The 24870-nt window shown below is 40.5% G+C and overlaps 1 protein-coding gene across 9 annotated transcripts in view; it reads left to right on the top strand.

Moving 5' to 3' along the window:
* ABAT (4-aminobutyrate aminotransferase) overlaps positions 1–24870 on the top strand; it is a 60264-nt gene that overhangs the window by 28297 nt on the left and 7097 nt on the right. For all 9 annotated transcript variants that reach the window (XM_050713796.1, XM_050713797.1, XM_050713798.1 and 6 more), the window contains 9 exons: positions 6933–7030; positions 8038–8067; positions 8873–8990; positions 15757–15806; positions 20693–20773; positions 21287–21379; positions 21975–22037; positions 23639–23702; positions 24201–24349. In XM_050713796.1, coding sequence (XP_050569753.1) covers positions 6933–7030; positions 8038–8067; positions 8873–8990; positions 15757–15806; positions 20693–20773; positions 21287–21379; positions 21975–22037; positions 23639–23702; positions 24201–24349 — 746 coding nt within the window. The remainder of the gene's footprint in view (positions 1–6932; positions 7031–8037; positions 8068–8872; positions 8991–15756; positions 15807–20692; positions 20774–21286; positions 21380–21974; positions 22038–23638; positions 23703–24200; positions 24350–24870) is intronic.

The following is a 24870-nucleotide window of genomic DNA, read 5'->3' as shown; positions in this document are numbered from 1 at the left end:
ATCACTACTTACCCCAGAGACCTGCTAACAGTAGCGCTCTTTGTGACTACTAATATCACCAAATGTTAGAAGGGTGTAATTATATTAATTATGTTGCTATAGCAATGTGGTTCTTTATTTAAAATTGCTGAGTGAGACACCTGGTGAGTGATGAGGATAGCTTAGAAAACAGGAGTTGAAATACGAGCTTTTCTGTCTGCTGGCAAATGATGGCATCCTGTTACATGAAAAGGAAGAATAATAATTTGCTGATGTTAAACACTCAAGTGTTTAGAAGGATGCTATATGTTGTATAGAGCTTTGAAGAGGCTGCCAGAAGCAAGAAAAGTAGAATTTAATTTATTGTACCCACCATCTTCAAATGAGAGGGGTCAAAAGTTCTCTGCAAGTCATTTAGCTGATGTGGTCTTTGATAATTAGGTTCATTAATCATGCATTATTTGTTTTCTGACTTTTGATTTGATGTCAAGAGATGCTCTGTTCACTGTTCACAGTCTTATTAGCTACATGTAATTTAAAAGCTTTTGTAATCCTTTTTTAGGAAGAGAGCTGAGGTCATAGTATTTGGTCCTGTTCTTATGCTAAGTTAATATACCGTGAGAAACCCTGTTTCCATTGCAGCTTGATCACAGACCTCAACAGAAAGTCAGTATGTTGAGTTGGCCCATTGGCTCAGGAGCATAAACATTGATACATCTAGGGAAAAAAAAATTGCTTGGATGTGGTAAGAATCTATCACTTACATATTCTGGAGATGCAAAGTGGAGCACTCAAAACCAAGACCTGAATTCATCAGTATCAAAATGGAGTAGCTTTATTTGCAGAGTTTCTGTTGCAGAGTAACTTGATATTAATAAGTCAAACAGGAGTAATTCGATCCAAGCTGTAATGTACGTTCAGTGCCTTCGAGAGAGAGAAATTCCAGCTGAGCAGACATGCTACAGTTAACTAGGGATGAAGCATTGCAGTGAGTGGTCTGACTTACTTGATTTCCTGATTTACTTGTAAGGCTCGCGGAGTACTTGGGCTCCGTTTGTTGGACAGGGCATTACTGATTCGTGCAGTTTTTGGAGTCTATTCTGCAATTACTTGCGCACTTCAATCTTCTCTACCTGCTAAACTGAGTTGTGTTACATCAGGACACCTGATTTCCCAGTAACGCTACCTACCTAGTTCTGCTTTTGTTATGAACGATAGATGTGCTTGTGCACCATGGTGATGGTCGTTGTGCACTCAGATATGACGTGTGTCTCCCTCTGTGCCCACGAAACGTGCTTGTGTGCTGGTTGTGTGCAGACACACAATTGCTGCTTATGACAGATTGGGCCGTCTGCCATAAGTACGGTCACAACATTTTTTTACTTCAAATGAAAAATCCTACTTCAGGTGTAGGATTGGGCCCAGGCGCACCAGTTAACCTGCTGTCAGGGAGCAGTACTTCTGGGTGCAGGTAGGCCTAGAGAGCCTGTTCATAGCAATCCCTTCCTTCCCAGTGGGTTGGCAGGATGAGGTAACACAAGCCATTTTCCTTTTCTTTATGGCAGGCTGTTCTTTCAGATTCAAACCATAGCATTTGCCTGAGCTAGGAGGTGGAATGACTCTTTTGCAAGCACAAGGACCAGTAAATTGGTGAAGCTGTCCTTATACTGGTGTTCATAAAATGAGACACTCTGTGGGCTCTTGAAAGCAAGTGTATAAAATCAAATTTGTATCAGTGAATCAGCCGAGAGATCACTTGCTCGTAGAGCCTGATGACGTGTAGCATGCTTTAGGAGCTAACAAGCAAATGAAGGGAAACCTGTCACTTGTGTTGCTCCTTTTTTAGGTGACTCTGGTTCACTGACATCCTGAAAGTGACTGAGGTTTGGCTAAGCTGCTCCTGAAAGCTTTTTAAAACAAAGTAATCTGTCTCATAAATTGACCAACATCACTAATATAATAAAAATGATCTTTAAAGCAAGTCTTCTTCGGGCAAGACTGGCATGCTTTAGTTTCACTTGAGCAACCTTTGCTGTGTATAAAAACCTGTCTGTTGACAGGTACAAGCTGTGCCAGTGTGAATTGATGCAGCACCACACAGCAAAGCTCTGCTCATTTTTGATCGCTCGTGTGTGCCCTTAGCACATATCTAGTTCAAATATCAGTGCAGAAGAGGCTGCTGCATAAATAGCAGCAAAAAGATGATGCTACTAGCTTCTATGGTCTTTGCTGCTCTACTGAGCATTTCTGGGAGGTTGGTTTCCCCCTCCCCAAAGTAGTCTTTCTTTACAAATCACGGAAATAGAGTGTGCTAAATGTTTCCCCCTAAAAGGAAGATTGCACATGCACGTTACTGATAGACTTGTTTACAGGATGTGAGTCTTGGAAGGGTTTCCCAAAGCCCACTCGCTTTGTTACACTGAGATAGGTGTTAGCACCCAGGGAATGTGGCCTGATTTCCAGAGATGGGCAGCAGCTGCTCCAAATGGGAGGAGTGTTGGCGATGGGTGGAAGAGGAGGAAAGTGCATGTGGATCATAGTTCACCTGTCTTGAACGTGCAGCTTTGTCAAACTATTGCAAGTGTACTTGCAATATGTTTTCAGGAGAGAGGAAACCATTTCACTTGTTGGAGAAAGTTCTGGAGGAGAAGGCAACATTCGCTGTTTGCAGAACAAGTCAAAAAGGTTCCTCCCAGTAAGGCTCATACATGCTGCGTGTTTTGGCTTTTAAAAACTCCCTGCTGAGGCTGTCACACTGCAGAGAACAGGGTCTAGAGCTTTTCCAACAGAAACACCCTGAATTACACGTTCCTATTAGCTCCTTTTCAGCAGAGGAATGAACTATCCTGCAGTGAAGCATGACTACAATATAAGCATGTCTTTTCTTTTAAATGACTCAGAAAACAGTTTTGTGGCCACAGAATTAGTAATAATGAAATAACAAGAAAGACTTCGGCTTCTTAAAACAACTAAAAGAAGTTCACTTTTTCCTTTGCATTTGGAGGAAAACTCGTTTTACGAGTATGTTTAAGGCAAACTTTCAAAAATAGTGGTAGAGCTTTAAACCTGACAAAATGTAAAAGCTAAAATGAAGTTCACTGCATCTGTTATGGGAAGTGGCAGCTTGGGCTATGACTGGTTAGAAAGAGGGTTCCGGGCGTGTGTTCCTTTTGCTTTGTACACACCCTGCAACCATAGTTCAAAACCATCAAGTGCAAGATAAGTGAACGTGCTTCCACACCTTTAACAAAAAATACCAGCAAAGTAATACCAGACTACAATAAAACATTTGTGTCTTACTGTAAAGCTATTTCCCTCTCACCCCTGTACTATTTGGCATGTTCCTGGCCAACATTATAAACCCTAGTAAATCTTTGTTGTGCAGGTATTTCAGAGTACTTGGAGCAGAAAACACCTGCACAGAACACCAACAGAAGGGTTATTGGTGTTACTTCTTGAAAGCTCATTAGATTTTTATTTATTTATTTATTACTTTATAAGGTTTATAAAATAAACGCTGGTTTTCTGTTATATCTTGTTTATTGAAGCAGATTAAATTTAATTATTTCATGGTAGGTTAAAGATCTGAAATAGTCCAAAATTTTTGTTTTCATGCTTATATTTCTAAATGCGTCGGATTCAGGTTTTTTTCCATATCTTTTATGCTACTGCCGAATTCCAAAACGTCCTGGGTTTTCTGTGCCTCTCTTGGTGCTCTCCCCTGTATCACACAGCAGCACACAGAGCCTGGTAAGGGAGAGGAGAGGACAGATGGCAGGGAAGTGAATCTCCTGCCCTCCGTCTGCACCATACAGTGGGGCACAGTACAGGGATGTCCAGAATAGTGCTGCCCACCTCTGCTGGGACCCAAAAGCTGCACAGGGTGGTGGTGGGTCCAGCCCAGCTCTGCAGAAAAGAAGGTTAAAAGGAAACGAGAGGGATATTGCAGTGCCCTGTGACATGCATGGGGACAGTAAATTCCTCCACAGAAGGGAGAGAGCAGGGCTGGTTGAGGGGAGGGATGGAGGTGAAGAGCACGCAGGCTTGGGTGACGCAGAAGAAATGGAAATGTTCCTGCTGGCTTGCTGTGATCTTCCATCGGGGAAGGAGCTGGGGGCACGGAGGGGTTGGTTGGGTCTCTTTTTTCCCCTTGTAGACTTTGTAAGCTGCCTACCGAATCTGCAGCTTTATTGGCTCTGTATTATGTAGCTTCTGCTGATCTTTTTATCTGCAGTAGCCTTTTTTTTCTGGTGGAACAGTTGCCATGCAGTCTGCAATTTACATGAATGCTAAACAGAATGACACAAAAATGAAGTGGTGTTGCTGTAACAAAACCTATTAATAGCTTCGCAGAGAGGCAGTGACGCATCTCAGATATAACACTTGGAATTAAAGCTGAAGAGAAGATTTCTCTTTGCAGACCAAGTTTTCCCAAAATGGGCAGTGAGTTTAAGTGCTTAGCTAGAGATCCTTCCAACGGGCTGTGATTTTGCAGATAAACTTTCTCAAAATCAGCCTTGCTTGACACGTCTCAGACTCGCAGCCCCCGGGCCAATCTGCTCCCCCTGCCCCAGCAGGGCCACCCCTAGCAGGGGGCCCAGGCCTGTGTCCAGGCGGCTTTGGGAGACCTCCAAGAAGGAGACTCCACAGCCTCTGTGGGCAACCTGGGCTGGGGCTCTGGCACCTGCACAGCACAGAAGTGCCTCCCGGTGCTCAGAGGGAGCCTTCTGTGTTCCGGTTTGTGCCCACTGCCTCTTGTGCCTCAGCTTGGGCTTACCAAATCCAAAGAAAACATCTCTAATCACAGTTACAAACCTCGGCCAAATGACCATGTTCAAAGCACTACTGAGCACTCTCAGAGTATAGCCTCTCTTTCCTTGATAAATGCTTATTTGATAACTGTCATTTGAAAACAAGAACACTTCTAGTGATTTTCTGAAATGAAATTGTGGCTGTGAGGGGCGGTTGCGGGTGTCCCGCTGCCCTTTGTGCGCGTGGATGCGGCCTGCCTCCCCGGGTGCCTCCCTTTCAGGGGCGATGGGGACATGGTGTGCTGTATCACCGTAGCACCTGGCAGCGCTGTGCTGCCAAAGGTGCTTCTGTCACCTTACTTCAGCCATCCGCCACCACTCTGACGCGCAACTCGGCCTTCCTCTGAGAGAAAGGGAGCTGAGGATCTTCACGTGGGGTTTTGCAAATTACACCATTTTAAAATGCCATGCCCGTCACAGCCTAAAACAAGTGATGCGCTTATCTTTCAGGTGTTGACCTGCTGCAAGAGCGATGCCCCTAAGTTGAGCTTATTAAGACTAATTTGTCATTGATACTGTGCTGTGTGAAGGCTTGCAGGTGCTTGATGATAAAAGTCATAGGGCTGTCAGACGGTTAGTTCAGTCCAGCACTTAGTCACAGTGCACGGAGCTAGCTCGTAGTCTCTTGCTGGGCACCTCAGTAAAGCCATCAAGTCTGTACTTCCTCTGTTGCAAATGTACAATTATCCCCTAATCCCCTTAATGGAACATATACATATTCCAAATGGATGCTTACCATTACCAAAATGGTGCTTACTGACACTTCCTGATCACATCAGCCTGGTGGCATGAGTAGGCCATGTCCCCAGCTTCCCTTTTGCATGGCGGTGAGCAAAGCACGTTCTGTTCTGTTCCGCTTGTCCAAAGCACATCCTTCACTTTCCTTCTTTCTGCCGCTCAGGCGTGTAGGGAGACCAGGGCTGGGAGGGACCAGATGTGTTCGGCAGTGTCTTGCTGTCACTCCGGCCTTCAGCACCGGGCTGGTGCTAGTTTGTGGGGACTGCTGTGTGCACATGCTAGCACAGGTAACCCTGTACTGGGATATAGGCCTGTCTCTTTATTTCGTATATCCAGCACTCCCCTGAGCTGAAAGGCTATTTGTGCCCTATCTATCTGTTTCTAATTGATGTAGAGTGCTCCTTTCTGGCCTTCTCACACACTCCAATTTGGGTGGAGAGAACAAGCTTGGAGAATCAAAAGGTGTTGCCATGACTTTGTGGCTGGGCAGTGACACTTGCCTGGGTCAGGGTTTAGAGCTTTGTAGATTTTGGATGACCAAAGTTGAAAGAGCTGCTTTTCCAGCTCTGCTGGCTGAACTCCACAGATATCGTGTCACTCTCCTGTTTTATTCGAAAGGCTGTATCCTGACATGTTGGTAAAAATGATATGTAAAGCTGCTCTCTCTCACGAACTATGCCTAAACACTGCATTGTGGTACAGTTGCTTCAGAAATGGGAACCGAGCATGTTACTGAAGTTCAGGAGGTTTTTGCCTTTTAGCTTTGTTACAGATATAAAGTTTATTGTGATATCCCTATTATATACATGGATAAAGAACAGCAACCCAGGCACAGGACAGAGCAAAAGTTGTGTTGCTATTTTTGACGCGGGTTTCAGAGCAGTAGCGCGAGATGCCGGATTCACGTGAGATTTTCAGTTTATTTTAAACATACCTATTTTCCTTTCTGAGGCACTTATATTTTCCAAGCAGTGTTCTTTGAGCTATTGCAGAACATTGCAATACTGTTTACCAGTGGACTCCATGAAGCTTTTTGGTTGTTACTAGTGGTGAGCCTTCGCTGCGTAGGAATGGGGCATTCACAGCAAAGGCTTGCTCAAGGTGTATTGGCAGACTTACCAGTGGAGATGGACACGTGCTCTTAGTCCTCATGTTTTTTACAGTAGGATTTGCCTCTGTTTTTCTAGGCTTGCGTTGTCGTTTCACTTTTTTTCTTAAAGCTACCTCACTGGTATTAGTTTTATTTCACAGTTGTCAAAGATGAGATATTTGGTTCACTTCAGACAGCACAATGTAATTGGTCTCATCTGTCAAGTGTTCTCAGTCAGATAAGGTATGGATATTTATTCTAAAGGAGAACACAAAAAATATGGTCTGTACTCAGGTTTTCATTATTTCCTACAGGACACAGATATATCAGTCAAGCTGCAGCTAAAATTGATGTGGATTTTGATTATGATGGACCTCTAATGAAGACAGAAGTTCCTGGACCACGATCTAGAGTAAGTTCTCAAAGTATAATGGCTTGTATATTTTTTTCTTTATCTGTGTTTAACTTACTAGAGAACAAATTTAATTCCAAACTTTAAATACAATAGGAATAAATATCATTTTACAACAGTCTATGCTCACTTTTATCAAGATGCTGGGAGTGAAAAGCTAGGAAGGGGGGAAGCCTGTCTTGCCCCTCTCTCAGAGAGACATCTAAATTTCTCCTGAATTTCAACTGTCAACTTCCTATTTGAAGTTACTGAGAGCAAAAGAGCATCAATTTGCTGAAACTTCTCATCTGCCTGGTGTAGGGACGTGGCTACTTGTCCTCCTGCTGAAACAGAGCAACCTAGTTGACTTTATGATGTAAAATAATGCTTTGGTTTTGAAATGAATCAAAAGTTTCAGTTTGCTGGACAATTTTACTCTGACAGAGTCAGTATTTATACGGAAGCTGTTCAATTAGCACAGAAAAGCTAACAAGCTTTTTAAAACAAGCACTTAAAATGCTTTCAGTGTCAAAATAATTGTTTTTCAATAATTTCCATATTGCCTCCTTCACAAGTTCTCTGCAAAACACAGGAATTTGGATGGAACACAAATACAATTGGCATAGCTAATCTTGATGTTAAGAAACTGATTTTTGATTTTTTTTTAAGCTGTATTTCTAGAACCAATGTGCCAGCATCGCGTCTGCATATGTTTTGTACATATGTCATTTGTCTCTTATCTTCTCAGTTTGGTTGATCAGTATAGGAGGGGCAGCTTTTCCTTTCTGAAGATTTACAATTAAACAGTGTGTGCAGCCCATGCAGCTCAACATGCCACAGTAGCAATTTAACTGTCATATGTGCAAGATACACTATGAAAGTTCATGTGGCAAGTGCAGTTGCCTGGGAAGCATCTAAGATTGCAAGTTTTGCACACAATTTATGTGGTCATATAAAAGAAACATGTTTTTCTTCAGTGTTTGGTAATTACATACCTGGGGCTGATTTTTTTTTTTTTTTATCTGCAGGAATTAATGAAACAGCTGAATGGAATTCAGGTAATTTGTCAAATTTTCTGAGTTTGGGCAGGTATCAATCTGGTGATTTCAGAACTTGTTTTAAAATCCTGTTTTATATGTTTAATTCCATTCAAAAAAATAAGGTGGAGGACTGAATTTGGGTTTGAATGCTAAGACATGGTATATGGTGGACATGGTATATGTGTGCATTTGAATAAAATCTAGTCTATTTTGTATACAGCAGAATGGTTTTGCTAGAATCAGTGATTTCTCTGTAATTACTTAAACAGTTTATATGCTTTTTGAGTTGTTATGAAGTGGCCAGTGAGAACACACGTATATTTGGTCTTAAAAGTATGCCAACCTAAATGTATATTGCCTTCCCAAGACAAGCAGTTCCTCAAAGTGCATGCTTGCCCTTAACTTCCTTCACAAACTACTGAAAATAAGGTTTCATAACAAAAAAAGGCTGTCAGCCTGTATTTTTATATAACTGCAAGCATCATGTGGGGGTTCACTGGATAAAGAAGACTAAGTTATATTCTCAGATCTGAAACTGCCTAGTTATTGAGGATTGGCAGAATTATTTTGTTCACTCAGTTGTTCAGTCATTATATATTATTTAGCTGATAGATGTTAGAAATGTGCATTTTTCTGCCTCCTTTTTTTTCATTAGAAAAGGTGATTCTTAACAGTCTCTATAAAAATAGCTCTACAGTTAATTCCCATGGGATGGATATGATGTGTCTTTATATTTTATCACTAGATATTTTTATTGGATTTTGCTGTTGCTTCCTCCACACTGCTGCTACTTAAAGCTTTCGTTGTTTGTTTTTTCTTTAAGAATGCAGAAGCTGTACACTTTTTTTGCAATTATGAAGAGAGCCGAGGGAACTACCTAGTAGATGTAGATGGCAATCGCATGCTGGATCTCTACTCTCAGATTTCATCCATCCCGATAGGTAGGAAACAGCTATACCAACACTCTGCTTTGTCCTCAAGCTATTGTTTTCTTCTCTCAGCCACTACCAAAGACCTTGGTTGATTAACAACAACAAAACACAAAGCTGACATAATTTATGTCTTGTTGCAATCAGGGTATAACACTGCTATGTAATATGCAGTGGTGTTTTTTAGTGGCTGGGGAAATGGGGTTAAAAATTCAGTACTTATTGCTCACTTGGAGCACAGAGTGGTATCTGGAAGAAGCTCTAATACTAATTTTAATTTGTATGTGCAATTCTACAATTTAGGCTGTCTGTGCTTGGATTTGTATACCTTGTGATTCTATAATAGTTTGTTACTTTTTTTAAACATTAATATAACAAACATAACTTAATAATTTTAACATTAAAACATGTTTTGCACTTTAGTTAACATGCTTGTCTCAAAAGAACTGAAAAAAGAAGCTGGCTATGTGGAAGCCAGTAAGGTGAAACAACCTCATCCTGTGGTGCTGAGTTTAAGCAAAGGTGGGGTGGCAGGCTAATTGGGCTCAGGGACCAGACAAGAGACTTGTCAAGTACTTGGGAAAGTTGCTTGATTTTTGTGGAGCATTTCAAGAAAAAAACACGGGCAGAGATGTAGGCCCCAACTGCAAGGAATACAGGCGTTGGTAGGTGTTTAGTTTGTTTGTTGCTGTTCCATGGTTCTTTTCAGTTGCTTAACGGTAGCAACTGTTCTGCAGAAGCAAAAAGAGCGGAACTGTTGTAGTTTAAAAAGTAGATATTATACTATGTATAGAAGCAATGATGACTCAAAAGCATCCCTGCGGGCCTCCCATTTGGGAAAGAGAATTTAGTGATGTTCAGGTCATTTTTGGTATCTAAGACCTTGAGATTGCAATAGGTTTTCGACTATCCCAATCTTCTTTGCAGTTAATATTTTTGCTGTCATGTAGTACCCTAAGAAATGTGCAATAATTTCAGAACTCTTTAATGTTTGTAGCTAATTTTCATCAACACAGTTTCTAGTTATTTTTCCCCTTTAGAGAATACAGTGAGAAAATTTTGTCAGCGCTAATGTAGAAACAGGAATGAGACAAAGAAGCGTGATGCTGGTATGCCAGTCCTCATCTAAATGGCATTGGATTTTAGGGATCTAGGAAAAGAAGTGTGTTTAGTTTCGAGGACCTCCCATTCTTCAGACGAGAAAAGGTGTTTTGGAAAAACTCATCTGTAATCAGCTAGTCAAAGGCAAATCAGTGCATACACCAAAAAATGAAATGAAGGTTGTATAGACAATGCACTGAGATTTTCTGATGTTTTAGTTTATGATGGTACAAGCATACCTCTTTTAATACAGTTTTTGTATCTTCTTAAGAGGTTAGAAATTGGGTCAGCAGTGCTCATGTTCTTGCATCCACGAGAGGAAAGAAATATTTTCCTAATGGGCAAAACTTGTTAGAAATATGTTCATCTATTTCTTATTCAGCTATTTATTAATAGCTGAACAACTCAGTGTTTAAGCATCCTAAATGCCATGTAGCCTTTTCTGACATTTTTAGCATAACGGTAAGTTAAAGCAGCTGATGGCTAATGCTTTTTTTGTTTCTTTATTTTATTTTTTAATTTTTCTCCTCTTGTCTAAATTATAGTTAGCAACAATTGTTTGTTAATAGGATCTGTTTTAGGACCAGAGTCATCATTGTAATATGTAATATTAATAATCTGCAATAATGCCTGATTTGGTTAAGATTATCTTTAAATAAATTATTTTTAACATCTGTAGCATTATTAGATTTGCTCTTAATATCATCTGTGACCAGAACTGAACTGAGATCTGTTAACTCTCTTGAGATAGGTATACTCGTCCTGTGATGTGATAGCTGAGGCTTCTGCAGTTTTCTCTGGTTGGCCGAAATTTATGACATGGACATGACAGACTCCAGTACATATAGCTGATCTTCAGCTAAGCCATCTAGTTCCTCCTTCTTGAGGACAAGCTTTTTTTCTTTTTTTTTTTTTTTTTTCAGGTGACACGTTCCTCAGTCACCTAAGAATTATAGTACAGTGCTTTATATGGCTTCCCAGGTAGTGGGTCTGTGATGTGCAGCAACAAGTAAATGGAAACATAATACTTACGGGCTGACCTAAATCTGACTGAACACACAGAATTATTTTAAGTTGAATGGAATGACAAGACAGACTATGTGAAGCTGCAGAGGTCGCTAATAATGTCCCTCTTGGTGACAGAGGTTCTAGACTAGGACACCAAAAGAAAATCATGTTGGGAATTCTGGGTGAGTTGACATTCTCAGATCAAGGTGCTTGCTCGTTGCCTGTGCTTGTCTCTGCAAGTAAATCCAATAAAATCTTTCATGAATCTGTCAGAACTCCACAAGATTTAATAATGGTTTGGTACACTAGAATATACTTATCAGTAGAGGGTGAGAGGTAATACATGACTGTGCAGAGAGATAAGAAGTATATAAAAAAAACTCTAGGCAAAGGTGTTCTGGACTGTTTCATGCTGAAAAAGCAAACAAACAAAAATTAAGTCATTTTTTTGTTTTTTTTCTACCACTTGCTTTTTGGGAAATCGTAACACAACATATTCCTTTCAATCTGTATCTCATCTGTGTAATAGAGTTAGAAATCCCATGGAGCCAAATGCAAGACATGTTTACTAGCAAACTGCCTGGAAGAGCAAATGAAATAATCATCTGTCTTTTTATTGTTGGCAAGGTCTGTTGTTGTTCGGAGAGATTCAGAGAGGTGTGGTTTGGTATTGCTGGCAGCAGCCTGGTGTTCAGTTCAAATGGATTCTTAGGACTTCCTCCATCTCATTAATTTAGCAGGCTGCTTTTTTTTTTTCCTGTTGCAGGCAGGGACACTTATGAGCCTGAGGATATGTTCTTTCCTGCCACGTTGATCGAGACACACAGCAACACTGATGAAGTGGGTGCCCTTCTCTCAGAGCCAGCTCTGTCACTTCTTATAGGAAAGTAGTTAGAAGTGGAGTCATAAAGCTACAAACCACTGCTGTCTTAGCCCAAGAGCTTTTTGACTTTGTATACAATAGTTACAGAATAGTTACTTAACCAATTAGTTCTTTCTGGTGTTAGTTTTATGAATATAAACCCACATACCAGTTCAGCATCCTCCTACACACTGACCTACTCTTTTAAATAGAGTCAGGGTTCAAGGATTCTCTCTTAATTTACCGGGGCCTATACAAGGATGCACCAGTGGAACAGGGAATGTTAGGAGGAGGAAGAGTGAGCCACTTGGCATGAGATAAGAGAAAGGAAGCAAAAGCATCTTGTGTGGATGGAAATAGATCGGTTATGGGTAGTAGCAGCGTCGAATTTGTGTTACATAAGAGGAAATACCAAGGTATCTCCTTCAAACTCTCCCGTTCTTCATTCAAACTTACCACCACCAGCAGAATCTCACATTTTTACAAGCAGTTTTAGAATTAATGGTTAAGCTTTCTAGGCAATAGTAGTTATTTATAACAAACTTAATAAAGTTTAATTTGGAGACTTCTGAAACATTAATACACGCTCTCAAAGGTGCTCTCAGCTGTAGCCACAGCGACAGCTCTCAATGACACAGCTCTCAGCTGGGTCACTCCCTCTAGCTTAAGCATAATTTTTCCCGTGATAGCAGGTGCAATGTGGATTTAGTTGTCTGTGTCCAAATAACCACTTATATTATCTTCCTACTAATTTTAACAGTTGGTTGGTTTTTGTTGTGTTTTGTTGTGTTTTTTTTTTTTTCAGTATGACGTGCAGTTAAAAACAGACTGGATATTTCTTTGTTTTGAACTAAAACATCCAAAGGGAATTTTAAATTTATTTGTTAACATAGTAGCCAAATACTCCGCTGCTCAGACAGGATAATAAGGGCTATTGTCATTCAACTAGAATGAGGAATTCAGGGACATGATATGCTTTTGTAATAAAAAACTGAGCAGTAGGGAAGATGAGGTTTCAAACTGTTTCTACAAGGGAATGTAAAAGATGATGCTAGTCAGTGGCTTTGGCATTTCATAAATTAAAAATCAGGCCTATGATAAATTTTTCTGGGCTCCACTGCTGTTTTTTTGTTTGTTGTTTGTTTTTGCATCAGGTACATTGGTTTACCTTTAAGTAAGTAAGTTTTCCCATAGAGCATAAATTAAGCACCTTTGTCTTGTTAAGTCTGAAGTGCTAACAGATAAAACAACTCCTCGCATCATATTTAAGATTTTTTATTTAATAACTCACTTGATGTTTTAGAAGACAGCTCTAACTGCTACAATAAAAAGCAGCTCATTTTTATTTTCAATCAATTAAAAAAGCTGTTGCTTCTACCTAGGTACGGTAGGTGGTTTTCATTCATTTGTGCTCTTTTACTGTCGCTAATTTTCCTTTTTTTTCAAAATACATGGTAATAATTTCAACATTTTGAAATGCAGGGTAAAGTACTGCAAATATAAAAAAAAGATTAGTAGAAAGTTGTGGATTTTTGTTTCTTCCTCCATATAAATACATTGACAGATATATTTTCTTTGGAAATAAGTACTGACGATGGCCAGTGCAGGATGAATAAAGACAAATGAGTGAAAGTAAACAGAAGTTAAAAGAAAAAAAAAAGTATGTTGATGGTTGATATTTGTTATTTCAAAATTGCAAGCGCCACAAAGGGTCTGTTCCTCGCTTACACTGGTCTCAGTCTGCTGTAATCCATCCCTTCAGTGGAGTTGCTTTACATTTGGCCACATGCTGAAGAAAATAGAGCCAGTATTGACTGTTGACGGTGAGGTACTCATGTATTAGGAATTAGAGAATTTAAGTGTCACATAAGAAAGGGAGAAAGATTAAAAAAAAAAAAAAAAAGGAAGCCAAAGGAGAAGGGCAACAAGGAAGTATCAAATGACAGTTCAAGGGGGTTCCACATTCGCAGAGAAGCGGTTAGGAAGTTGCAGCAGTTTTGAACTCGGTGTCTCACCTGGCTATTGGCAGTAGCTGAGAAATGAGAATTGATCTCTCCAAGGTCTTAATGTGCTGAAAACTAAAGACTTTGTATGGAGAAGACAAGTGCTATTAAATGGAGGGTCCTTTCTTTCCTCTGGAAGGAAAATGCAGACGTTTTCTTTATCAGCTGGGAGAGTTACCCACAGTCCGAACTGCAGCATTAGCACTGCTTGCCACCTGGCCTGGGCTACACTCAGCTCGGCGTTCGGTGACAGAGAGCCTGCACGATCACCCTTAATTCATTCACATTGAGGTCATAAGAGTTGGATCCTAACATTTTAATACGTTCTCATGAGGAACTCACATTGTGGGAAATGATGTAGAGCTTTAGGTGTTTACGTCTGAAAAAGATACTCCAACATAAACTGTAATGAAAGCTGGTACTAAAATACGAGTTTCTGAGTTGCCTGTGTGTGGCTGTCCACATACCTCTCCTTGTGGTGAGATTGTTTATGGTTGTGCATAAACATCTGCAGTGTGCAGGAGAGGAATATGCATCTCCATGGGTGCAAATGGATGTGGGTGTATATACATATGTGTATGTAAGTGAAAGCCCAGATAACGTAAAGGCCAGTACGGGCATGTCTCAGAACAAGTCTGACAGCATCTTGCATAGAGGGGCCGTTCAGATAGCATTACAGAGGATGGCAGCGATGAGTGCCATCCTATTGCCACAGATGTCCCGGAGTGCTGTCAGGCCATAGGCAAAATTCTGCTCGAGTCCAGTGCTTGTCCCTGCTGGGTCTGCCTGACATGTGCTCACTGCACGCATCGGCGATGAAATCCATCTCTGAGCACAGCACCACTGCGTGTCCACCTAGCTCTGCTCAGGGACAAAGAGCCCTGGTGGATATTTTGGTACTGACTTTGTGTCTGGATACGTTATAATGCATTGAAATTAGACTTATTAAATGAGCTTTCTTTGGGAAATCAGTTATTATTTAAAAGAGGGAAAAAAAAGTTTTACAATGAAGACAAATCCAATCGGCAAAAAAAAAAACAGTGGAGAGGAAGGAAAAAAAGCTGCTGTTGTGCTAGGGTTGATCAGTCTGATATTCAAGGAGGGTAAAAAAGTGGTATGAGACTGGAAGTGTAGTTAGTACTGGCTACTGTAAACGGACACAGCTGCATAGGGAGCTCCCCTCTTGTGGCGACTGTCAGAAGCTGTTTCTGAAACGCGTGCTGGGTGGGCAGAGCTCAGCGAAGGAAGTCAGGGTGATGTGAGCAGGCATGGTAAGCAGCCTGCTTCAGGCAGGAGGACAGGCACGGCTCTGTACCACAGCCAGCAGAAACTGCGGCTTGTAGGGGCTGTACTGGCCCAAAGTGGTTTCTGCTCTCAGCTGAGGAAGAGGAGAGGTTTGGTGTTGTACTGTAGAGAAACCAAATGTACACAAGAGATCTAGAAATAAGAGCAAGCAAACTTAGTAATGTCAGACCTGCAATATTTGGTGGAAACTGATGTTTCAGTTGTCCAACAACCTACATCATGTTCATTTCTTTTTTTGTGTTCGGTTTTTAAATGTAAATACTAAATTACATTGTGCTGTTGCCTGACACCAAGTTTATTCTGAAGTTCTAGGTAATACATGTTGATAAATACGAGTTTTGTCCTACTTCACAAGAAGTTGTATTATTGATAGCTAAAACACACACAAGTCAAACAGAAATTGAGTTAAGAACTGAATGAGGTTATTCTCTAGGTTACTGTCTACATTAGTTTATATAACCCAGATACAACTGTTCTTTCTTTTTTCTTTTTTAATTAGGTTACAGCCATCCCTCTCTGATAAAGCTTCTACAGCAGCCACAGAACTTGGTAAGTGAATTAAGACATTAAGTACCTGAAGGCGTCGCCTCCCTCCTTGTGGCAGTCTTCAGTTTTTCTTAGGCTGATAATCAACACTTAATGACTCAGTTTAAAGAATGGTAGGAACTGTTTTTGTTATTTCTCACTAGATGAAAAGAGCTTGGTAGTGTTTAAGAAGATGTCAAAAACTATGTGAAGCTTTATAAGAAGTAAACATTTGGGTGATACAAGCGCTTGATAAGTTTGCAGACAGCTTTAAGTCATACTTCAAGCTCAGTGTTTCCAATTAATTATTTTAACAATGCTCTTGAGTGAAGGTTTTTGATGCTGAAAGCAAGCACAAGTCCTTGAGAGAGAATACAGTATTCTGAACATGAAAATGGCGCTTTAAATCTGGAATGCTCCATTTCTTTTTGTTGCTGTTTTCTTTTGGTATTGCTTTGTTTTCATTTGGGGAGGAGCAGGGGAGTTAGTGGCTGGTTCACATCTCTGAAGTACTAAATTGACTAAACCACTGACATGTCCTTGAAAAGTTAAAATAGTTGGACTACAGCAACAGGATGATTTCAGAACTGAGGAAGTGCTTCTAAAATAAAGTATCTTACTATTTCACGAACAGTATACTAACAATGTTTGGAAATACTCTAGATTGAGTTATGGAAATAGTTGAAATAAAGTTATGTTCTAATTCAGGCATTATTTTTTCACTTCTTGGACAGAAGTTCCATAGTCACCTTGCTTTTTTTTTTTTAATTGTAACTTTTTTACACAATAGCTTATGTATAAGGTACATAGATATTTGTGCACAGAGATGAGATTTAGCTGAAAACCTGGAATGTAGCCATGCAAAACCGAGCTGCACTGGCTTTTGGCTACACTTCAGTACATCCTTGGTGGTTGTGCTGTCTTTCAGTGAGTTAGCCATGGGTTCTGCAAACCAGGAATGGGTGTCCATGCTACCTGCAAGGCATTGCTCAGGTCACATTGTTCATCGGTCACTTCCCTCTCATTTCCCTTCCTAAAGAGCCTGCTGGCTCACCCCAGAAGGGTGCAAAGCTTGAGCCAACACATGACAGAAGTGCAGATGCTTGAGTTCCCTGAGCTGATTTGCTTAACAGAGTGTTCTCAGATCTTCAGGATGAGAAAAAACTCTGCTTTTCGCAGAACCAAAATACTTCTTTTAAAAAATAAAAGATAAAAAAATCCACCACTGCGGCAGGAAATCCCAGAGTTATCAAAGGCAGATCTGGTTATCATGGAAGCACTAATATTTCCAAATACTTAATATTAACTCATAAAAATGATTTCTGAGGAGATAACAATGCCTTCATTATAATGCAATAGTAGGCAAAGTCAGATTTAAAACAATTCAAAAAAAAAAAAAAACAGTTGCTAATTTATCAGCTGGAAAAGGGAAATTAATAGGCTGCCAGCTAGAAGCCTGCATTAAAACAGCTACCTCCAAAGTCCAAAATGTGCGGTGCAACCAAAACCCATCTCACCTGCATAAAAGCATCAAAAACATTGGTACCCCCTGTTCCAATTTCTGAAACCTGCATTAATTCAGAGGAGAAGGTGGCACTAAAACTGTTTGTCTGTGCCTGATTGCACGCTTACGATTTCCGGCAGCCTTTAGTCTAGATAAAGCACCAGCTTTGCTGTGAAAATACTTTTTTTTTTTTTTTTTTCCCCCAGCAATAGGTAGGGCTCTTGTTTATTGTTAGCAATGGGATTGGTGTTTTCTTGAAGAGATTGGGGGGGGGGGTTATTTGTAATGCTTCATGTACCCTCTTTATAGCCAGCTATAAAGAACAGAATATTTATCCATTAATCTGAGACCATAGCAGCTTGATGTCAATTTTCTGTTTTTCTCAGTACTGAGCATCTCATAAACAACAAAGGAAAAATACACTCTTCTGCTTAATGGCAAATGTTGTCAATTGACTGTGACAACCCTTAATCAAATTCATGACAGATTTATGTTCTCATATCTCTAACTTTATATGAAAATTTCCTTCTAAACTGAGGTAAAAAGTCAAGTAAGAATTCTCATATGTATTAAAAACTTAGTGGTTATCTGCCAGTAACATCATTATGATTTTTTTTTTAAGCTTGGGTCTGTTGAAACAAATACTGTTTTGGAAGTAACACACTTGTATGAGTTACCAAGTCCTAGCTCATTCTTTATTGTAGCTTGAGTTTTTTGGTTATGCCTAAGAGTTCTGATGATGTGTTCTTACATGTACAGTATGACCTCTCACACATCTTACTGTGCTCTGAGTAAGTGAGTACCTCTAGTAAGGAAAAAGATGGAAGGATGATGAAATATGTAAAAGTTGAGGTCTGTCCCCTCTGGAGACCCATAAAGACTGAAGTCATCAAAGCTCAGCCTGTAATTTCAATGTTGACTTGCTAAAAAAAATAAAAAATAGAGGGGAAATAATGCTTTGCAGTAGGCAAACTTACTGAGCTTGTCCTTTTGTGAGCAACTGTAATTTCAAATAAAAAGTAGCACATTGTGAAGCAAATAAGATTACCTACAAAGCAATGATAAAGCAATTTTAATCCATGACATCTCATTTAAATTAAATGCATATGCACAACAAATTCATCTCCATTAGTGGACCAAAGAGAGACCAAGGGGGACTTTTTCAGAGCTTCTTGAAAACCACTTTTGTGGGCAGCAGGCTCAGCCTTCCACCAGCTGCTGTTCACTAACACCAAAATTATCTTTCTCTAAGGTGTGAATACTGACGTGACCAGTTCACATGATCAGTGGGACAGTTCAAGTCGGAAGGGACTTAGGAGGTCTCTGGCCCAACCTCCTGCTCAGAGAGGGTCAGCTGGGAGATGGGACCGGGTTGCTCAGGGCTTTACCCAGGGGCCTGAGAACTTCCGAGGAAGACAGCACAGTCTCTTTGGGCAACCTGCACTGTCCTCTTCCTGAAAAAGCTTTTCATTACACCCAATCAGTACCTCTCATGGTTTGACTTATGCTCATTGCCTCTCATCTTCCCAATGATGAGCTTCTAGCCAGGCTACATCTTCTCCGTAACCTTCAAATAGGTATTGAAAGTCTGTGTTCCTGTAGTCACTTCTGTGATTACCAAGGCCCTCGCAGTGGCACAGATTCAGTTTTGCTGACTGATTAGTTTGGAGAAAAGAATTCCGGGAAGCAGGCATGAGTTCAGCCAGGTAAGCTGTGGGAATGCACTTTTAGGAGGGGTCACATTGCAGCCATGGAGACTATTTCAGCAGTGGTGGCACCTGAACTAGGTCAGGCCTCAAACAGGAAATGGAAAGGAAAAAAGAAGAGGTGAGCATATAAGCCACTGAAGATGAGCCAGCAGTGTGCTCAGGTGGCCAAGAAGGCCAACAGGATACTGGCTTGTATCAGAAATAGTGTGGCCAGTAGGACTAGGGAAGTGATTGACCCTCTGTACTCGGCTCTGGTGAGGCTGCACCTCAAGTACTGTGTTCAGTTTTGGGCCCCTCACTACAATAACAACGTGGAGGTGCTGGAGTGTGTGAAGGGCAGTGAAGCTGGTGAAGGGTCTGGAGATCAAGTCTTATGGGGAGTGGGCAAGGGAACTGGGGTTATTCATTCTAGAGTAAAGGAGGCTCAGTAGAGACCTTATCACTCTCTACAGCTACCTCAAAGGAGGTTATAGCAGGGTGGGGATCGGTCTCCTCTCCCAAGCAACAAGCAATAGGACGAGAGGAAATGGCCTCATGTTGCACCAGGGGAAGCTTAGGTTGCTTATTAGGAAAATATTCACTGAAAGGGTTGTGGAGCATTGGAACAGGCTGCCCAGGGAAGTGGTTGAGTCACCATCCCTGGAGGTATTCAAAAGACGTGTAGATGTGGTGCTTAGGGACATGCTTTAGTGGTAGACTTGGCAGTGCTAGGTTAATGGTTGGACTTCATGATCTTAAAGGTGTTTTGCAACCTCTGTGATTTTATGAATACTATTAAACTGACAAGCTGGCAATCTTTTATTGTAATGTACCATAATAATGAATGTACCTAAAGTTCAGGCTGAGGCACTAAGAAAGGTGACTGCAAATTGAAGGCACTAGAACAGAAAACATTTAACTGGAAAAATTTCCAGTGCAAATCAGTAAGCTTCATGAAAGCAGTACATGGTTGAAAAGAATCTTCACCAACTTGTCTGGGTATATCATGGTCAATGTTCTTGAGCTTGATTAAATGCCTGTTGCTGATTAGTGACAGAATAGCATGCAAGGTAGCTTCTCGCCGATCTTGCTACCCTGCCCACTACTGCACATGCCAGAGGAGTCCAGCATGGCTGTATAAAAGTTTTTTTGTCAGGAATCTATTTTCTTGTACTGTTGGCATTGCTGATCATTGCATGTGTGTTATCTCTCAGATGTAGTCCCTATCCTTTAAGTCTATGTTGGTCTTGTTCCCTCAAATACCATTGCAATAGTATCTGGAGGATGTTTATAACCACAGTGTTATGAAATGGTCTTATTAGAAGCCCAAAAAGGAAGAAAGTACTGTTACCTTAATTGAATTTAGATTTAGCTACTCCAACTGAAGGCAATTAATTAAGATTTTAAGGTATATTTTTCCTGTGTATAAGGAAAATTGAGATTGGGTGACTAAAATGGTGATATTGAAGAGGAAATGTAATTACCAGTTAGTATATACCTTTTCTAAGGTGCCCTGTAAGAATAAAATATTACAGATTAGATGGAAAAACTTAATCTAAGACATTATATTATCACGTGGTTTTAAAACCCTTTGTGCCATGACTACAAATTTCTGGTTGGTATTTGTAATTAGAATTCAATGTAACTGCCTTGATATCAACATGATATTTTTCATGTAATACTGAAAAATAACAATGTCTCTTCATTTGTCTTTGTAGAGCACTTTTATCAACAGACCTGCCCTAGGGATTTTACCTCCAGAGAACTTTGCAGAAAGACTGAAGGAATCTCTGTTATCAGTAAGTTTGAGATAGCAGTGATGAGGTGCCACATTTTGTGTTTAGGGACACAGGTATATCAAAGGATGTTATGGATTTTAACAAGGAACATTATAGATTATCTATTTTCCCACCTGCCTTCCCTCTTCCAAGAGACTAGAACCAGGAAGTGATGAAATCGAACCTTTTTTCTCTGACTTGACAGATGTGAGAGGGTGATGTGTCTGCTTTGTACAGATACTGCCTCTTTCAGTGTGGATTCAAGAACTGATAACAAACTGCATTTTCACTAACTTCTGTTCACTGTGCTTTCATAAGAGATAGCAGAATATGTTGAGTGTGTTTCTCCTGTTCTAAATTGGAAGATCTTTGGGGGCTAAAACCGAGATGAGCTTTCTCAGGTGTAGTTAAAATCTGTTTTCCTCATCCCAGGCATGACTGGTTTCCCATTATATTGAAACTGATGATGTTATGTTCAATTTACACTATAGCTGTGCTTAACATTTTGGAGTAATTTGCTCTCTTCATTGACAGGTGGCTCCTAAGGGTCTGCCACAGGTGATTACCATGTCTTGTGGATCCTGCTCAAATGAAAATGCATTTAAAGCAATATTTATGTGGTACAGAGTGAGTAAAATATTAAAAGTGTTTTGTTTTTGTTTTCGTTTGGGGGGGGGGGGGAGGTTTGGATGTAGAAATCAGAATTTATTTGTCATTATGACTGCTATACAGGCTTGGAGGCTCTCCAGGTTGTGATGTGATTTTTATTCAATATAGTATAGAATCTATTTACAAGTTTTCATCTAAGCTTTCAATTCTTATTGACACAACTTTAGAAATGAAAAAATAAACAAAGAAAATGTATTCAACATTACCGCTTATTCTTTCTTTGGTTAACCATGTGATCGCCTGTGTAGTGTGATCTGTTTCCTCTTCTTCCAGCAGCGGTTTAACTTAAAAACTAAAATAAATTCTCATGTATTCCTTGGGACTTACTTCCCTGAAATGGTCTTCTTTCTCCTATAGTCGAGGAGACATCTTAAACTGTCATTTATCTAAAACAGTTTGTTTTATGAAATGCATATTGCAGTCATAGGAACCACACTCAATGTCTTCCTTGGCTCTAGTTTGGAATACTGGAATTGTTAGTTTGTGACTCAGCTAAAAATTCATTGGTTACAACTAAAGGAGAACTGTTTTTGTTTGTTTTGCTTTTTTGCAGAACAAGGAGAGGGGCCATAATAATGTCACAAAAGAGGAACTGGAATCTTGCATGATTAACCAGGTAACATTGTTTTTTTACCACGCCTACACATGTAACATTGTTGTAGTTTTATAAAAGAATATTGGGGGGAAAATTGGCTTTCCTATCCTGAAGGTTTGTAAATTTAGAAAATGGTGAAAGACAGACTGTTTGCAAAATATTCAAGACCAGCTGCTAGTATTCTTCTGCATCCTTCCCAATTGTGAATTTTGGGAAGATCTCCCTTATTTCACTTACTAGAAAGGGAACAAAGTGATGGAAGGGTCCATGGAGATTATTAATACATGCAATTTTGTACAAATATTAACAGTCATTATTTTTCCAGAAGCCATAATTTTATGGCTTAAAATTTATCAGGGGGGCAGTTAAAATTTGACTAACTGTTAACAACGGGTGGGATGAGGAAATTGAGATGCAGCTGAGAAACCTGAAATCCTATAAACTTTCAACTGAGGTGGTCTTGCTCCTGCCAGTCACAAATCTTACATGCAGCAATAGCAGAAAATGGTGAATTTAATTTCTTTTTGAGATACATATCTTAGAAATGAATAATCTGCTGGTCTTAGCTTGACTAGCACTTCTCTAGGGAGACATATTCAGTTCATTTCCATGGAGTTAAGGAACTCATTTGGCTTTAAAAATGTGGAGGAAGAGGGTTTGGTTTTACTTGTCTTCAGAATTACTTTTTACAGTTCTCTGATGTTACTCAGCCATGTCAGACAGGTGGCTGTGCCAGTACAGAAAAGAGGATGGCACATCTTGACCTGAAGGAATAGGAATTTTGTGAGATGACTAAAGATTTGTGAAACTGATGATCACTTTTTGTCCAAGTTTAGCTATCTAAACGTTAGGATTCCCACTTGAGCTAATTCTCCGACTTTTCTTTATAGTTGCAGGGGGAAGAGCAATTTTCAGAGGGCAACTCATCCCCCTTTCTTGGGGCGATTCCACAGAATCCAATTGCAAATTTTGGACCCTTGAGCTGAGCCTGTAGCTGGCTGGGGTCCTCTGCAGGCTGCACTGTGGGTCTCAGGCATGGTTTCTCTGGGTCACTTTTTTCCTCTCCCTGCCAGGAGAGCTCTGCTCGGGCTGAAACCTGTGCCCCGTGGCAGCACCGAGAGGCTCCGCTGTGCCCTGCGGCAGGGCCTGGAGCCGGCTGGGCCCGGCTGTGTCTGGCACCAGGCAGCCCCGGCCACTCCTCACACAGGCCCTGCCGCCAGCACCACACCCTGGGCACGCGGTACATGTGTGCTCATAGTTTGTACAAGAAGTGTGTTGTACTCAATGTTCTGCTGACGTGTCAGTTCATGTGCAAAATAATACTACAAAACAGTATAAATTGCCAAATATTCGTTAATACCAATGATATACTTTATGAGGTCAGGAAGATCTTAAGGGATGACAAACGTATTGTTTAAATGTGCCAGTATAACAGTTTTTGATGGTGATGTTGAAGAGGAAACCTGTGGGCAGGCTGCGAGGGGCAGCAGCTTGGCTCCAACCCCATGCCCCACTCGGGGCCACGGCCCTGTCAGGGCAGGGTGTCTGAGGGGGCTGCGTACAGCAGCGGCCCTGCTGCTCACCTGCGGCCCCGCACGCTGACCACTGTGCTTTGCTTTCAGCCCCCTGGCTGCCCTGACTACGCTATGCTATCCTTCATGGGCGGCTTCCACGGCAGGACCATGGGTAAGAAAAGCACTGTCGGCAGCACCTTCCCTCCTAGCTCCTGGGGTAAAATTACCGCTATATAAAAATGTGATGTCACCTGTTTTTACCAGTTTATATTGGATCATTCCCCGTTACAAACATGTTACCCAACATGTCTGTAATTGAGAGCTTTGAAACTGGTTTTCTTTAAACAGGTGAAACCATCTAGACTGAGCACTGCTGTTCAGATTGATAGAGGTTCTCCTGTCCTTGTGGAATAGCACATATGGAAAGTGATGCTTAAAAGTTAGAGCACTCCACTTAAGTTTGACTAAATCCTATTAGTCAATATTTCAGAAAAGAAAATAAAAACCTGGAACGATTAAGAAAGACCTTTTTTTTTTTTTTTTTTTTTTTAAGAAAAAGAAAAGCAGTTAAGGAAGTCCTGGTGTCAGGCAATTTTTCACCTCTTGGTAGCTTTTTTCCTGTATTGTTCCTAGTCAGGTGTTTTTCTAATTCTTGTGTTTCTGGGTTTAGGTTGCTTAGCTACAACTCACTCTAAAGCAATTCACAAACTGGACATTCCATCGCTGGACTGGCCTATTGCTCCATTTCCAAGACTAAAGTATCCTCTGGAAGACTTTGTGAAAGAGAATCAACAGGAAGAAGCCCGTTGTTTAGAGGAGGTAAAAATTCACTGGCAGCTTTCTGTTATTTTGTTTTGAAATGATGAATAGTGTTAGTAGGATTAGTTGCTTTTCACTAAAAGAATGTTTTCAGGGATTGGAACACCATGTGATTAAAATAGCATTCACTGTTGTTTACAGTTAGAAGTTTGTCCTTGCTTTTCAGAAGAACAGCTAGTTTACTGTGAATTAAGGTCTACATGAATTATACTAAAGTGAAATTTCACATGCTTGTTATATCACAGTGAACTAGCCTGCCAGATTTTGCAGAGGGACATGGACTAAGAGCTCAGTGTATAATACTCTGCAAAGAGAACCTGTACCAGTATTTCATTTTTTTCAGATTTTCTGTGTTAGCTTTCTGGTGTAGAGCTCTGATCCTGCCTACAGCTGCAGGGAGTGAGTGGGCAGAGATTCAGTGCCTTCCCTAGCACAGGAGAAAGGAAAGGTGGGCAGAACCGAGTTCAAGGGAGGCAAACTCTCCGCAAGTACCAGAACCATAGGATTCCCTGTTGGGCTTC

The sequence above is a fragment of the Cygnus atratus genome, chromosome 15 (assembly GCF_013377495.2).
Source record: "Cygnus atratus isolate AKBS03 ecotype Queensland, Australia chromosome 15, CAtr_DNAZoo_HiC_assembly, whole genome shotgun sequence".
Classification (NCBI taxonomy): domain Eukaryota; kingdom Metazoa; phylum Chordata; class Aves; order Anseriformes; family Anatidae; genus Cygnus; species Cygnus atratus.
Note: the sequence above shows the minus strand (reverse complement) of the source record. Positions and strands in the feature narration are given on the sequence as shown.